The 16,266-nt window shown below is 38.6% G+C and overlaps 1 protein-coding gene across 3 annotated transcripts in view; it reads right to left on the bottom strand.

Moving 5' to 3' along the window:
• Window positions 1-16,266, bottom strand: part of LOC148423115 (lysine-specific demethylase 6A-like) — a 49,366-nt gene that overhangs the window by 30,609 nt on the left and 2,491 nt on the right. For all 3 annotated transcript variants that reach the window (XM_088414278.1, XM_088414279.1, XM_088414280.1), the window contains 4 exons: window positions 10,447-10,555; window positions 10,298-10,347; window positions 8,265-8,323; window positions 3,979-4,099 (listed from right to left, as the gene is read on the bottom strand). In XM_088414278.1, the coding sequence (XP_088270404.1) occupies window positions 3,979-4,099; window positions 8,265-8,323; window positions 10,298-10,347; window positions 10,447-10,555 (339 nt within the window). The remainder of the gene's footprint in view (window positions 1-3,978; window positions 4,100-8,264; window positions 8,324-10,297; window positions 10,348-10,446; window positions 10,556-16,266) is intronic.

Genomic DNA, 16,266 nt, shown 5'->3' with positions numbered 1-16,266 from the left:
TAAAACCCTAAGCACGCATGAAATATTTACAGAGGTGTGTTCAATGATGAAACACCTATTTTGCTAATAAACCGCTGAATGTTGAGAAACCTTTAAGAAATGACAGACTAAACCTGGCGGCGTAATATTTTATCCAGCATTTTCATCTATCATTGTAATCATCAGCTGTCACCCAAATAAATCCTACAAATTCCTGAGAAATGTAATATCTGTCTTATACTTGAGAGTATGGGAGTATAAATCAGTCAAGCTAGGCAACAAGCTAACAAAAGAACACCCAGTGAGTACTGACGTATAAGAATACTGCAGGTTCAACTTTGAAGCTAAGTGTCTGTACAGTTATACAGCGAGCAACACTTTTAAGATTTACTTTCACCTCAAAGTGATTGCTGATTATGGTCGGGATGTCACTGTTTCCTCTGCACTTCACAGTCATGGTTACATGAAGGGAAATTCATGAGTACACAATTTCGCTGAACATTTTCATTGTACAGGCCTAAAGGACAAAGTAATGTTTAAAATTGAGATATGATAAGATTAACTTTTTGTCCCCAGGGGGAAATTTGTCTTGGGCAAAAGTGCTTTGACCACAACAATGTTAAAACAAACATACATATAAAACACACATATATAAACACACATTAGCATAGCAGCATGGTACATTCAGTGCAGAGAAATTGGGACACTATAGCATGTTCATGGCAATCCTACGATGAAATCAATCTTGTATTTATAATCAAAATAAATACCAAAGATACACAAAAGAGTAAAATGTTTTTGTTTTTTTGTTGTGTTTTTTTTTTTGAGTCAATCACCGATGGGCTTTTAGCAAAGGTATTGTGTATGTAGCAGACAACCTAAGATCACATGAAGTTTGTTTTAGGAAACAGGCTTTTTTTTTTAATTTTGTCTGGATGGATGTTTGAATTAAGTGATGATCGTATGATTTGAAAGCCCAATTGGACTTTATTTGAAAATTAATCAAATGTCAGAACTTTTATCATATGGCTCAATGGTAGAGTGGTCATTTCACAGCTGAGAGGGTGTGGGTTCGATCTGCCAACCATGTGAGCGACACTGAACACCCCAGTTGCTCTTGATGCTGCATCATCAGTATGTAGACAAATGACTAGTTAGTGTAAAGAGCTTTGAGTACCAAAGGTAGAAAAGTGCTATACAAGTCCATTTACCCATTTAGTCATAATAAAATGGTGGTATTATTATTATTATTATTATTATAACTAAGGGTTCCTTAAAGGTACTACCAGTAGAGGTAGTGCCAATGGAAATGGGTGCCGATGGAAGTGTCAATAATATTTGGCTGCTGAAGCAACAAACAGGAAAATACAGTTTGGGTCAACTTCCTAAATAAATGGTCCAAAGGAGATGGTAGAGGAGCCACAGTACTGACGGATTGTAAATGATGAATCGGTAAAAAAAATGTAATATGTCCATCTGCTCATGATATCTAGTGATGTGCATTGATTTCACGTCTTTAATATTGAAAAGCCCTGAAATAGTTCCACTATCTCCAAATACTGCAAGCTTTATGTACATGTTGCTTAACTTTGGAGGTTGTACTGTAAAAGGTACACACAAACACTTTTCTCGCCAATGGCTAATTTGGCAGTCAATGAAGAGGTCAGCTCAGTACAGTACAGTGAGGTCATCAGGCAACAATTACACCATCATAATCCAGTCGGGTTAACGCTTCCACAGATTGCAGTAACGTGACATCTTTGAATTTGATTTAGCAGAACCAGTAACAAACTTTACAGTATTTGTTCTTAAAATATATTCCTGCGCTTTCTTTGCCCAAAAATCATAAAGTGCATTCTTTTCCTGTTTTCTTGTTTGATCCAAAGTACTTCATCCCATATGCTGATTGAATGGACCAGTCACATAGAGAGCATGTGTGTGTGTGTGTGTGTGTGTGCTCACCTGTGTGGGTGTATGCGTACATGTGTGTGTGTGATGCTGGGAATGAGCCAGAGCTCAAGAGGAAGTGCTGCACCCAGGCTGAGCGAGGACATGTAGCACATGCCAAGCTCACTAAGTGCAACCAAGGCATTTGCCCAGACAATGTTATGCACCATTTCCTTGTATAGTTTATACACATATATACATACATGCATAATAAAGAACTGGTAACATATTTTTTCCGATTTCAAAAGGATAACTTTTTATTGAGAAGGCTGCAATTAATCTAAAGTTTTATTCCAAATGCTGCTGCAATTACAAATGATGCAGCTGAGATCTCTTAGAACAGTTGAACATGCACAAAATATTCCTTTTCACATGCTGCTTCAAGAAAAATTGCAGCTGTGTTCTTTCATATTTGAACATGAACAAAACAAAAATAAAATGTTTAAAGCACCAAACATTAAATAAATAAACATTAACACAAACAGTAACTACAATAGTGATTTTACGTCTGGGCATGACAACAAGCCACGAACATTGTCTAATCTTTAACGGTCATGTTCTTTATTAGAAATTCAAGCATCTCCACATTGTAATGATGTTACATAAAACGCTCAATGAAAGTATCATAAACATGTTAGCCATGTTGGACATGATTGGCTGTGTGAATGAGTATGAGGTTCCCACAGATGTCTGCAATTGCCCGTTAAGGCACGACGACACGGGAGGCGGTTAAAAACAAAACAAAAAAATACTGGTTTTGACTTTTTTGTTTTAAATAACCATAACTCTCAAAATCGCCGTATGTTGCCATTACGATTATCGTCCTATGTCTAGTTGGAACTACAGTGTGTGCGGCTTAAGTTACCGTGGCTTGAGGGGGTGAATTAGCTTCTGAAATCCACTGCCTTTCATCGTCACAAATGTCTTCATATCGACCGCGATGTACATACAAATATCCTGTGTTATTTTGGTAGCTCTCGCACTTGATCTAACCAATGGAGATGCAGAAATGACTCTTATTGTTGCCTGCTTGTTTGAAGGTGTTTCTGAAAAGCTGCCTAGGAGTCAATGTGTTACCACGCTTTTCCTCCAACCAATATGTTGGCACGCATATTATTCTAAAGTAATTGGAGCATCATGTGTTTCTCCTCTTGTATTGTGGTATATTGTGATACAGCAAAAACGTGTTGTGATATATTGGGCAATGTTTTGGGGGGGGAATCTAATGACACCTTGACTATCCTCGCTCACTTGCACGCGCACGTGAATTAAATAACCTAACAAAGTACATATATTCTTACGGAACATAAAGCAAATGGCCCGTAATGAACACAACATAAATCTTCAGCTTGTTCACAAAATTAAAAAAAACAACTAAACAAAATGCAAAAAAATGTATGCAAACCCCAAATTAATTCATACACACATATTACTCACATGCATTGTAAAGGAATTAAAATAATGTATGCACTGTAGTAAATAATGTTACAATTGTGATTGATAATGCTGCCGATATGCTCAAAGATGAACAAACTGGCACACGTTTCATGCTGTCCCCATATTCTCACTTTAGCTGCTCAGTTGAAAAAGTTTATTTTCATATCTTGTTTGTCATAAATGTACTGAGAAATATTAATATTTTTCACTTGGGCAGCAGTTTTTCCCCACATATTTTGAAACTGCAATTTCCAGCAAAATGACAATGGACTGCTTAGCGGCAACAGAGATGGAAAAGACTTAGCAGTTTTGACAGACTTGGTCAGATGTAAATTCCTAGCAGTGACCAAAGTTTATTTTGAAAAACATATAAAGCACTGTTCCAAACCCCGTGATTAGCACGTCCGCCTCACAGTTCAAGGACCGGAATTCAAATCTACCTCGCTCCTTACTGTGTGTTTGCATGTTTGCAACAAGCCTGCATCGGTTCTCTCCAGGCACTTATAGCCGTCATGTTTTTATCATATGATCAGAATTGAATAAACCAAAGTGTAACAATTGATGTTGGTTCTTTGCAGCAAGGATTGCAAAATCTGAAAACCAGAGTGGCTGTACCTTTAGGCTGGACTCGTGGTCTGTGTTGACTTTAAACATGAGTCCCAGTCGCAGGTGGATTTCTTTAGAACGTGAAAAACTGGGGTCAATGTAAAGCACCTCCTGGAATGCCTTGATTGCCCTGCAAAAAAAAACAAAACTGTGAGCTCATCATGAACTGGAAAACAAGTTGCATAAACATACTCTCACACAGCCTGGTTCTTAAGAGATATGCTAGGTGTAAAACAACTGATAGATTAATCAATATCTAATCAATTATAAATTTAAGTGGCAAATATTTCAACAATCAAGTAATAGCTCAGACAGTTGAATTTCGGCATTTTGACAGTAAATAATAGTGTTAGATTTTTGTGGCCTTTCATAAAGGCAAACTTATCTTTGAAGTTAAAAACAAATTAATTTGCAAACGTCTGCTTTTATTTTGGAAATCAATGAGTAACATTTCTGCCCATTTTCTGACGCAGTTTAGAGAAAGCATGTCACTTGTTCCACTGGAGACGCAGTTGAAGCTAGCTTGTAGTTCAAATGTGCTAGATGTGATTGTTGCGTCAGTACTGGCAAGAGAGTCAAACATCAATAGATTTATAAACCAATATTATTATAACAACAGATCCGCTAGAAGCGCTAGCTGAAGGACAACAGGCTGTCTAAAAAGCACCACCAAAACGTGTGTTTGTTAAATTTTACATGGTTTAGAGAGCGCTGGTAAAGTTTGAATTCCATCCCATCAATCATTTCATTCTCTCATTAAGAGGCAGTGTTTCCTCTACAATAATTTAGGTGTGACAGGCCTACGCATCCTTCAATTTTTTTCATGGGTGCACCACTGTGACCGGAAAGGTTTCCATCTTTACAGCATGCATCGGTGAAAATTTCATCTGCTCGCATTGCACAAAAAAAATGATCACAACAATCATATAATTACCATATTTGTCCATGTATAAGTCGAGTGTTTTCCCCCCTCGTTTTCAACCCCCATAGAGGGGGGGGGGGGGGGGGGGGGGGTCTGCTTATACCGGCAAACTCATAACAGACCAAATTTCTCCACACATTTGTGTCTGAATAACATTAATTCGAATGTAAAATAAGTAATATGTCATTTAGGAGTCTTAAAATGATTGGAAATACTTCCAATTCGATATAGTATTCATGCGTTTTTGTGTGTTCTTGCACTTTCAAATGCACTCGTCAGGCGCCACCTTATTGCCTCTTTGTTGTCAACAATGAGGCTGCGCGGATCATTTTTTTGGCGGACTTTGACGGATTATGAAATGGAAAGGACGTCTTGATTGGTCTCCTTCAGCCTTTGGACGTGCGCTTGAACAAGCCGGCATGGATGTCGGAAGGTGGAGAGAGAAACAGCAAAGGGCAACCTTCCGCGCTCTAATCACCAGAGTCGTCACTTGGGTGAAGAACGTCTTGAGTAAGATCATCAGCAAAGCATATCCAAAGAACTCCATTTCAAACAAATTGGATGAATACCCGTGGAAACGTAATGAAGATGTTTGAGCAAATGACGAGCAGAAAGGAGAGGTCCGGGATTTAAATAGGAGCTGGCATGTCAGATAGTGATGATAAATTTGAGGGCTTCTCGATGAATTTACATTCAACTGTGTCAAAATCAAAGCATTGAAACTTCAAACCGTTTTAGTGTTGCAACTTTAGTTTCAGCATTTGCCTCCATGAGCACATGCAAATTGCCTCGCAATTGTCTCGTTCCGACCCCACCCCCTCCTCTCATAACCGCAACAGTGTGCTATTCATATATGATGAATTAATGCGTCTAAAAAAAGCGTAATTTTGTTGTTTTAATGACACACACCATGTGTTTTAATTGGACAGCCGTGATATGTGTAACCACATTAAGTCAGAGGAAGACTTGTTTTGCTAAAATTAAGACATTGACACTTTGACATGGTCATCAGGATTAACAATCAAACCCTGATGTCTGGATTTGAAAACGACCATCAAGAACCTAAGGTATTCCACCAAATAAAATGAGGATCGTTTGTATTTGTATTTCTAACCCTAACATAAACATGTAGTAGTACATCCAGACAAACCTCTCGCACATTTGTCGCTGTAACAACAATAACAACGGCATGTTTGCTCAAAACCTCTCTCAGGCAGCTTTCATACACGCACGCACACTTGAACTCATTGCTCTCATTCCCTCCACCTCCTCTCTTCAGTGACCCCTCCCACTCCTCCATCGCTATTCCCTGCTATCACCCTCTCCTCCCACGCTGAAAAAGCCAGAAGAGAATACAGCTCAGCAGTGTCACCAAGTATGAGACAAGACTGTAACTAAAAGAAGAACGAAGGTTAGGGTTACATTTCAAGCTATAGCATAAAGCTACGGCTTTTTGAGACTGGTCAGTCATAGCACAGTATGAATTTCACATTTACAAAATGTGACAGTTGAATATCTCTTAATCTGATATTCCCTCCTCAAATTCACACAAACCAAACATGCAAACACAGCTGACATTGCTGCTGTTACAGTCAAAGCATTTACTGCAATAACAAGCAGTTGCCTCAGTTTTTACAGAACAACAAGATGCAACAATAGCCCATAGCCTATTCAAGGACACAAAATGGAGCAGGGAGTGAAGGGGCCCAGCATTCCACCAATATTCCACCACGTTGCCAAAAAATGAAATCTACGATTTCTGATCTTTTTACCATTTTACGCCCTTTCATGCATTTTTTTTAAGAAAATAAATTAAAATGTTGAAGTTTTGCTTTTATTTTAGCAAGCATTTAACAGGCATAGCTCCTGCTTGGAATTTGAGACACAAGATGTCTGCCTTGCATAAAATACATCTGTAAACAAATGTAGCATAAGAGAACATTGCATGAGATTAAACATTTTTTTCAACTTTGTTAAACATTCCAACTTGTATCACTTAAGATACAAAACAAATCTATATAGAAAAGGTGCTACCAATTTTGTTGTGTACCAGCTATACAATGACAATATAAAGGCAATGTATGAAAGACCTGAGATGTGTGCTTGTTGCGCCCCCCCCCCCTTTTTTTTTAGATTAAAGGAACAACAGCCTGTCCACTTCTTCTGCTGCATGTGAAAATTCAGCCCAATGTTCCAATGTATGTGCATATGAGTGCATGATCTTCAGCAAAGTGCAAAGCTGCTGCTTCTGTGATCGCCCTCTACCTGATATTCTCATATGTCCTTCCTTATGTAAATATTAGGAAAATATTGATTTTATTATTTTTAAAATCGTCCATTACAAAACCTTGAATTATTAAAAATCTAAATAAATACTACATTGATATATTTCTCAGGCCTACTGCCATTAGATAATCATATTCAATCACTGATTAAGGACGCTAAAAAAGAAAAAAGTTGTACTGTCATTGTATGATTCGGCACAAGTCTGGGCTCGCACCGAGCCTGAGAATTAGACCTGTGATATGTTCAAACGCAGTCAAACATTTCAGAATCAAACAGGAGAAATGCCATTGATACATTAACCATTACTGTAAGGTTAATAATAACAATAATGTTAAGTTCACGTAATGTTAATAGTAAGATTATTGTTTAATAAAAAATGATTGGTTCAGGTCCGTAGGATTAACTTGCCAAAATAAAAGGTCCACAAAGTTAGAAAATTGTTACTCAATTCAATTAGTAACCATTTTAGACATCAAAACCATTTTATATTTTAAAGTTGGTATTGTATCTTATATTTTCATCATATTTTCTTCTTTTTGTTCCAACACAAACACAAAACCATCCTGAAATAATACTCAACCGCAAATGAACCCACTAAAAATAGCGCTCATTATTCACGCTGCCAATAAAAATAAAACATATACAACAGTGTCTGCTCGAATGCATTAGAGTTCAACTCCAGGCGGAAAATGCCCGATTGACTCACAACAGCCAGATGACTTTTCAAAGGCCGTGTAATTAGCAAAAATAAATCTCCACCTAGCTTTGAAGCTGTTCACTAGAAACAAATATAGTTCCAACCAAAGCTATACAGCACAAACCAGGATCACACTGCTCATAAATACTGTTGCAGCAGTTAAACCTCTACTAGTGCCGAGTTGTCAATGCAGGTTTGGGGTTTATGATGATTTCACTATCCATGGTGCTTTCCATGAGTTGGTAACTATCCTTAAATCATTCCATGTTTGTATTATTAATTAGAGTTCCACGATTTGAATAGTCTTGGCATATCCAAAATTCCACTGTCCAAAGTATGAGGTTAGTTCACACATTTGCACAGAAAAAGTAGTAGGTAATTGACACTTACCATTGAAATGCATTGTAATGGAAGTAGACCAAGCCAAGCCCATATAGAAAGGCAGCATTCTGGGGGGGATGAAAACACAATGTTCATTCCATTAGCATGTCGCATTAATAAATGCCTTCTCTGATACAGTTCTATAAACAAACTTTTGGCATTCAAACATCAAACATTTTTCCTAGGTGCACTAGCACAAATCTAAGGTGTAGCCCCATTTTTAACAGAATTGCATCAAAGAGTCCTTTATTCGAAGCATAGTTTGGGGGTAAGGTAACAACACCAAATGTAGAATTTTACCTTAGTCAGCAAAGGGTTTGGGGAGCTACAGTCCACTGAATTTGGTAAAAAAAAAGGGGTGTGGCCAACTTCCTTTGAATCCCTATAGAGAGTATCAGCCACGATCTCGCGAGTCAGCGCCATTTTGTGGGTCAACCTTTTACTAGTTTACATCGTCAAGTTTTTGAAAATGTCAGACACGACTAACTCTAAGGTTACTTCTGTAAAAAGATGTATGCGGAAAGTTTAGATCAAGAGTTCCTGGAGCGAGTCGAAACTTTGTTTGACAACCAAAATCGATCTGCAAAAAGCGAATGAAAACTTTTCAAATGACTCTGAAAATTTGCCGAATATCACGTATCCCGATATCGACCATTGTTTAGTGAACACTGCAAGTGCATACTCATTAAAAGCCATGGAAGCCTACAAATCACTTGAGTCCTACAACTATTTTGTGTGTGGATGGCCAAAAGATATCCAGCATCTCTCCGTCAATGATCGAATTCTTATCAATGCGAACGTAAGCCTGACAGGATATCATGATAACCCTCCCTGGACACTTAAGTTATAAGATGGAGATCTACTGGCAGTATTAATTATAAGATATTGAATTTGTATGGTGAAACATGCATGAGAACGTGTCATGGCTGTGCAAACATACACAACAAACAACGAAACATACATGTGTTTGTATGCAAAAATTGCTGTCTTTAAAACCAGATGTATAGTTTGTAAAACACAAATAGACGAATGCCAATATATTAAATTGCCATTCCTAAGTATCATCTCTATGTATTTATAATGCTTTAAAAGAAGCAAATAATACACGGGGGATTTCGCCGTTGAATCTAGCATTTAACAGACTTGTAAGATAGAAATTAGCATAACATTAAAATCACATAACGGTAAAATGTATTATTTTAGCAATCTTACAGTAATATTCAACTTAAACAAAATAGTCAGAACACATTTGTGTATTTTGTCGGTTGGAAATCCGTTCTATTTATCCTTGCATTCCATGTGTATCGTCTCCGCTCAATGAGTTCCTTCGTGCGTTCGCATTCATTGTGTCTAACAACAGGTATTCCGAAGTAGCTTTCGGAATACCTTTTGTGCGATCTCCTCTGCTTTTACTCACTGACCCCGGAAGTGTTTGTTTGCCCAACAATATGGCCGCCAGGTCGGGTCAGTGACGTCACAGTATACTTCAGGAACTACTGGGCCAATGTCCCCAAAAAGGGCATTGTGGAAAGGATATTCAACAAGGTATCCAAATCTGAAATGTACCTATATTTGAATGATTGATTTAACTTAAAACTCGTTTAAAAACTAGTGCACATTTTGGTAGCTTGATATTTTTATCAATAAATTGACCTGGAAATTATTAATACCTTATGAATCAAATCCAATTTTTGACCAGCCCTTTCATCGTTAATGGTTGGAGCACCATCTGACAGTACTTGCATTTTAAAATGCATTGACTGACTAGACCACAGCCAATCAGAGGGTGACTATGTCTTTGAAAACTTCTGATTTGTTAATGCCTCAGTGTGTTCAGGACACCGGCCCTCGAGTACTGGAATTACCACACCTGGTTTAGACCCTGGCGATAACACATAAAGCACAAAGATGACATTGCTCACCTTATTGAAATCTTCAGAGAATTTATTCACAATTTTGTTATTGATTTAAAATTATCTTCAAGAAAGAAAAAAAAACACTCGTTTACTTAACATATCAAGCAACATCTTCTGTAAACTCACCTTCCAGTAATCTGGCTGTAAACTGAAGTACCGCTGGTATGCAGATAATGCTGAGAATAGCGAGATGGAAACAAATTTAGTCAATGGAAAATGAGAGCAAGTTGTCAAAAGTATGATTGGGATTTGAATATTGTAAACAAAAAGAAAACCTTTTGGATAGTCCTCCAACAGGAGATGGAAATGGCCCAGTTGACAGAAAATGTCAGGATCCCCTTTCCCATCTGCTTTCAGGATGATGGCGTTATAGCAGCTAACAGCCTGGATAGGGGAAAAGTAAAACTATTTGTGTTTCTGTATTCAACTATAATTAATATGTGCCATATATGCTACGAGGTGGGAAAAGAAAGCGATAGGCACATACACACACACAGACACATCACACCATTTTTTTCGCTATTTCTTCTTAAACATGGCGGTCAGTATTCGCGCGTGTCTACTCGGGGCAACGCGCTGATATGTCACTTCAAGTGGCACTGCTTATGTCACGTCACTGGTCAGCGTCACCGCTCCCTACGAGGTCACAGAGATGGCTGCCTAAAGACTTGATTTCGTGTGAGAGTGCTTTCAGTATCGTATTTATTGTACATTTTAGTGCTTAATTCAAACTTTAATTTGTTAGCCATGGGTCCCAAGATTCCTAGTGATGTTAAGAGAATTAAGGAGATGATTAGTACGGAAACGAGGCTGGAGATAATTAAGAAATACGAAAAAGCCTAAGCTAGCCTAGCCTAGGCTACACTCACTAAGGAAAATAGCCATAACAAGGTCGTCACATTACTCAAAGGTAAAAAAAACCTCTTTATATATTTGTATTTATGATATTGTTTAATTGTAAACATGTGTATTATTTATAAGCAGCACTTACTATACTATTTTGATGCCAATTTTTAATGGTGGGATTTCTGATCCCTGACATAAGTCTGCCTTAGTCGGACATAGGCCCGCTGCATATGCCGTGTGATCCATGTGTTCCGTGATCCAACGTCAGTTTGCTTCAACAACGAGAAGTAGGAAGGGGACAAAGTCGCCGATGGACGCGTTTGCTGACGCCTTCGGCTGGCATTTCAGCGTCTCTCAGCGTGTTGTTTCCGACAAAAAGCTATGAAAACACACGGACTGAGCACCAAATGTAGCAGATTTTTGATCCAGATTGCCGAGTCGTACATCTCCTTCAGTTGGTGTTCTGTGTGTTTTTAATTTTTTTTCTTTTTTTGAAGCGCCGCAGGACGCTACCTCATGGTGGGCATTTCGGCCAGCGACTCGCCTTTTCTTGTAGTTGAAGCAAATTGGAGTTGGATTTCCTCTTCTCCATCAATACGCAGTGGAGTCTGTTCCAGAGCACCCATTCACCTATCCTTTTTATCTCGTTCTATCATTTCAAAATATTAAACTGGCCAAAGTGAAAACAAAGTGTGGAGTTTGCATGTTCTCCTCGAGCCCATGTGGGTTCTCTCAAGGAACTCTGACATCCTCCCACACTCCAAGAACATACATGGGAGGTGTATTGGACACACTAAACTGCCCTTGGGTGTGATTGAGTGTGTAAACAGTTGTTGGTCACTGTGTTCCCTGTGATTGGCTTGCAACCAGTTCAGGGTGTGTGTTTCCTTTAGAAAATGAGGATGGATGGATGGATGGATGGATGGATGGATGGATGGATGGATGGATGGATGGTGTCAAAAAAAATCTTCGTGTAGGTTGCTGAGTAATTGGCTGAAAAATATTTAACAGGGGGTACATCGTTGAAAAAAAGTTTGAGAACCACCACTGATCACAGTACAGTGGGCCCCCGTGTTATGAACTTAATCCGTTCAGCGGCTAGGCTCGTAACTTGAAATCACCGTATGACGGGCAATCCAAACCTGTTAATTAGTGAATGCATGCAACACGTGCAAAAACCTTAGGTAAAAACATCACGGCTTAATGCACATATTAAAAATTAGTAATTTTTATAGGAGGATATTTTTTTACGTAATAATCTATTGTAAAGTTAAATAAAATAAATATACAAAGGAAAAATGACATTTACCTTTGGGGCGACGTGACTTGAGCTGGTGGTGGGTGGAGGCGGAGGGGAGCAGAGATGAACCCGCAGAATTGTTTTTTTCTTAAACGATGACTTTTTTGTATAAACGAGAACTTATTTTTAAATGAGAACTTATTTTTAAACGAGAACATATCACCGGCGATTTCCTTCTCTTTAATCCATAATAGAAGAAGCCTCTCCATTTTGTTGTTGACCGAGGTTCGTCCCCTGGCAAGGAAAGTCATGCCCTTAGAAGACTTGCTTACTTAAATAGCTCCCTTGTTCTTGAGAAACGTACCGATTGTCGAGGGGTTACGGCCATACTCACTAGCAAGGTTAACTAAGCGTGCGCCGCCTCCGTATTTTTTTTATTATCTCCTGCTTCGTTTCTATTGTCATCATCCTCTTACTTCTTCTTTTACCACCACTTGCTATTTTAGAAGCCTTGTCTAATAGATAAAAGTTTGCAAAGTCTTCACAACACACAGACCAGCTCGTGCCATCAAGCAAGATGAGGGAGTTCAGCCAATAGCATATCGGCATTTCTGTGATTGACGTGACGCCGGCCAATAGCATATCGGCATCTATGTGACTGCCTTAATTGACCAATAGCATATCAGCATTTCCGTGACATGCGAGAAAGTTGTTTTTTGTTGATGCAGCAAAGCGAAAAAAAACTGTGCGGACACAGTGACCGGCATGTTGGATGGTTCGTAAGACGAAAGGTTTTTGCGTAAGAGGGGGACAAAAAACGCTGTGGTCTACGTCGTAAGATGAAAAATACGTAAGACAGGGGGTTCGTAAACCGGGGGGCCATTTTACTAGTAAATATATAGTGACAGACAGAAAATTCAAATGTTCATCCTCTGAGTAACATAAGGTAAAATCCACCTGTGTATTACACAGTTGCTATTCAACCAACACAATACTAAGTGAATGCTCCTGGCGAATACAAATCATCAAATACATCTGTAATTTTCCAAATATAGGATGCACCTGTGTATAAGACATACCCTTCATTTTGGGGGGTCAATTGTTGGTATTTTCTATGTTACCGTGTGTGTTTTTCCTTTTCCTCGTGACACAGTTCATTTTATCATAAATACCTCAAATTGAGCAGCATCCATGTTTTACCAAGTTTATGATTGTGTGTATATGCCAAAACACCGCAATCATTAAACAAGTCAAATGAAATACCTTTCAGTGTTCTGTCATTATGCCTTCCCACCACACAAGTAAAAGATGAAAAAAAGCATGTTTTGAATTGGAGTCAATATACGTAGTTTGCACAACATGGCAAGACGAAGAGCAACATGAAATTCTGCTCTTTTCGCATGGTCACAAGTTAAAACATTTTAACTTTTGTTGGGCTTCGCGTTGTGACAGCTAATCAACTTCCGGAGAGTTCAACTTCTCAAATGTGGCAGAAATTAATCATGGCGGCCATTTTGTAGACAGCCAGAACTACCCAACAGGGCCAACTGAGCTTTCAATAAAACAATGTCAAGCAAGAGCACTCACCTGGCTGAAAGAATGATGGAGGAGGAACCTGGGATAACTGTTATTTTCAGCATTTACTTCCTTTTTTAACAAATGTTGAACTGTGGTTACTGTTCCAATATTAGCAATAGGGCAGAATTAACAGCACAGTATTTTCCACAGTATCAGCCACTTGATTACGATGTTGATTTTTTTTTCCCGTCAGACGATTATTTCTGCAAATTGAGGGACATGCAATGCAAAAAAGAATAAAGGTGCTGTAGAAGCAAACACTGGTTCTGCTACATCCCAGAAAAGAAGTGAAAGCTCTCAGTGGCGCTCTCTTTTCCCGAGCCAATTTAAACCTTTGTACAACAACCTCACAGGTGCACAATAACCTGAGAGTAGTGAAACCATATTTCGCGTTCGGTGAGAACGTAGCATAACTGGTGCACTCTTCATTGAAATGGCTGGAGACACCATAACTTTTACATGATCCTATCCGTTTTAGTAATATACTTTTATTGAAAATAGTGTCGTAACAATACCAGCTAACATGAGCTGCTGTTAGCTGTAGCAGGTACTTGCTGCTAATAGCCACCTGACGTTCCCCTTTAGCTTGTCCCATTACGCTCATGATTGTAAATAAGAATACTGCCGATATAAAAAATGCACATCTGTGTCTCAAAACCGATAGTGTACGATCGCTGTCAAAAAAATGTATGCGTGTAACACTATTTGTATCCTTCGCTGTCAAAAAGATGTACGCATATTTCACCATTTGTATCCGTGTTTGAGTACGACACTCACGAGACATGCGTGTTTCACCATTCGTATGAGTACGACTCTCGCGAGACACGACTTCACATCTTTGCGTGAATCTCTCCTTTGGATTCGTGGGTCTGAACCTTTGCATTGCATGCAAATTGAGAATACGAATGGTGAAACATGCAGATGTCTTTTTGACAGTGATCTTACTCCATAAAAACTCGGCTTATGTGGCTGACAGATCAATCTTCCTTTAAAGGTGTTGTATTAAAAAGATCTAATTTTTAAAATGCAAGCTCGGTAGAGCAGTGGCTAACACATCCGCCTCAAAGTTGAGGGACCCGAGTTCAAATCCACCTTGCCTTCCTGTGAGGAGCTTACATGTTCTAACTAAATTGTCCTTAGGTGTGATTGGGTGCATGAATGTTTTTTCGTCTCTGTGTGTCCTGCAATTGGCTGGCAACCAGTTCAGGATGTCCTCCAGAGTCAGCTGGGATAGGCACCAGTAAGCCTGCAAACTTTGTGAGATGAAAATGGATAGATGAATATTTCTTAAGTTCTTATTGGATAATTCTTAAGTTACCGTTTATAGGACGCACCCATACTTTTGGCCTTCAATTTTAGGGAAAAAAAGTGTGTCATATTTGGAGAACTACAGTATCGACTTCTAGTTGAGTTTAACAATCTTAGTTTTAGTACAAAGTGTATTGCGAATTAAGTGCGACAAGATTGTTATTTTGGTCATCATTTTTATGGTTTTGTTTTGTGGCTACCTGTGGATTTTTTCTGAATAGGTGCGTCTCCTCAACAAAGTCTGTATTCCAACTGATCTCAAATTGACTTCTCTACAAAAGCTCAAGTTATAAAATAAGTTTAATATGATGCACATTTGCTGATGTGTTTGAAAATTAAGAGAACTAGAACTGTACTCTCAACATAATGGCAGAGTTGCAAACTGTGTACGCTGGTCTCGCTGTCAATTCTGGCAATCGAAACAGGTATTTGGCGGAGGTAATGAATGTTAGTGAAAAACACACGGTCTCATCCGGCTGTTGTGTTGGCCCATGCATTTAAGGCAAAAACTTGCAAGTTTGCCATTTCGCCATGTCTTACTGTGAAATTGCAACAGAGTGGTGTCACTGACAACCATTCACCATCAACAAAGTAGCTATGTCACACCAGAAGAGCACAGATGGACAAATAGGCAAATAAAGTAAAAAAAAAAAATCATTGCGGTCCATGCAACCAGGACGAGTGGCTTATGATTGTGAATGCATCATGCTACGAGGGACAGAAAACGCTACTCAGCGGTGGCATTGAAATATGAGAAAAGCTACTGGTCAACATGTTGTATTAAAGAGAAATAAATATATAAATTCAACATTTTTACTAAGCTGAGTCCGGAGCCGATAAGGAGTCTAGTGATAAATGGTCGTTGGATGGGTCAAGAAACACTATCAAAAACAGATTGAAAATATTACTCAACACAAGCGAAGCTTTTAGATCCATGTCTATACCACCAGTAAGAATATTAATGAAGTAACACCAGTGTAGTGTCATTATATTTCTTACTCAATGACCAACAACGTTATCATCGGCATACAGCTGTTTTATATGAATTTAATAGACTTTAATTAAATAATAATCTTTGTGCCACTGCCCTTGTTTGCCATCTTTGATGTTAATCTATTATGAC

Source organism: Hippichthys cyanospilos, chromosome 5 (genome assembly GCF_059441005.1).
Source record: "Hippichthys cyanospilos isolate Australia breed blue-spotted pipefish chromosome 5, RoL_Hcya_1.0, whole genome shotgun sequence".
In the NCBI taxonomy this organism is placed as follows: Eukaryota; Metazoa; Chordata; class Actinopteri; order Syngnathiformes; family Syngnathidae; genus Hippichthys; species Hippichthys cyanospilos.
The sequence above is the reverse complement of the archived record's forward strand: the minus strand, read 5'-3'. Positions and strand labels throughout refer to the sequence as shown.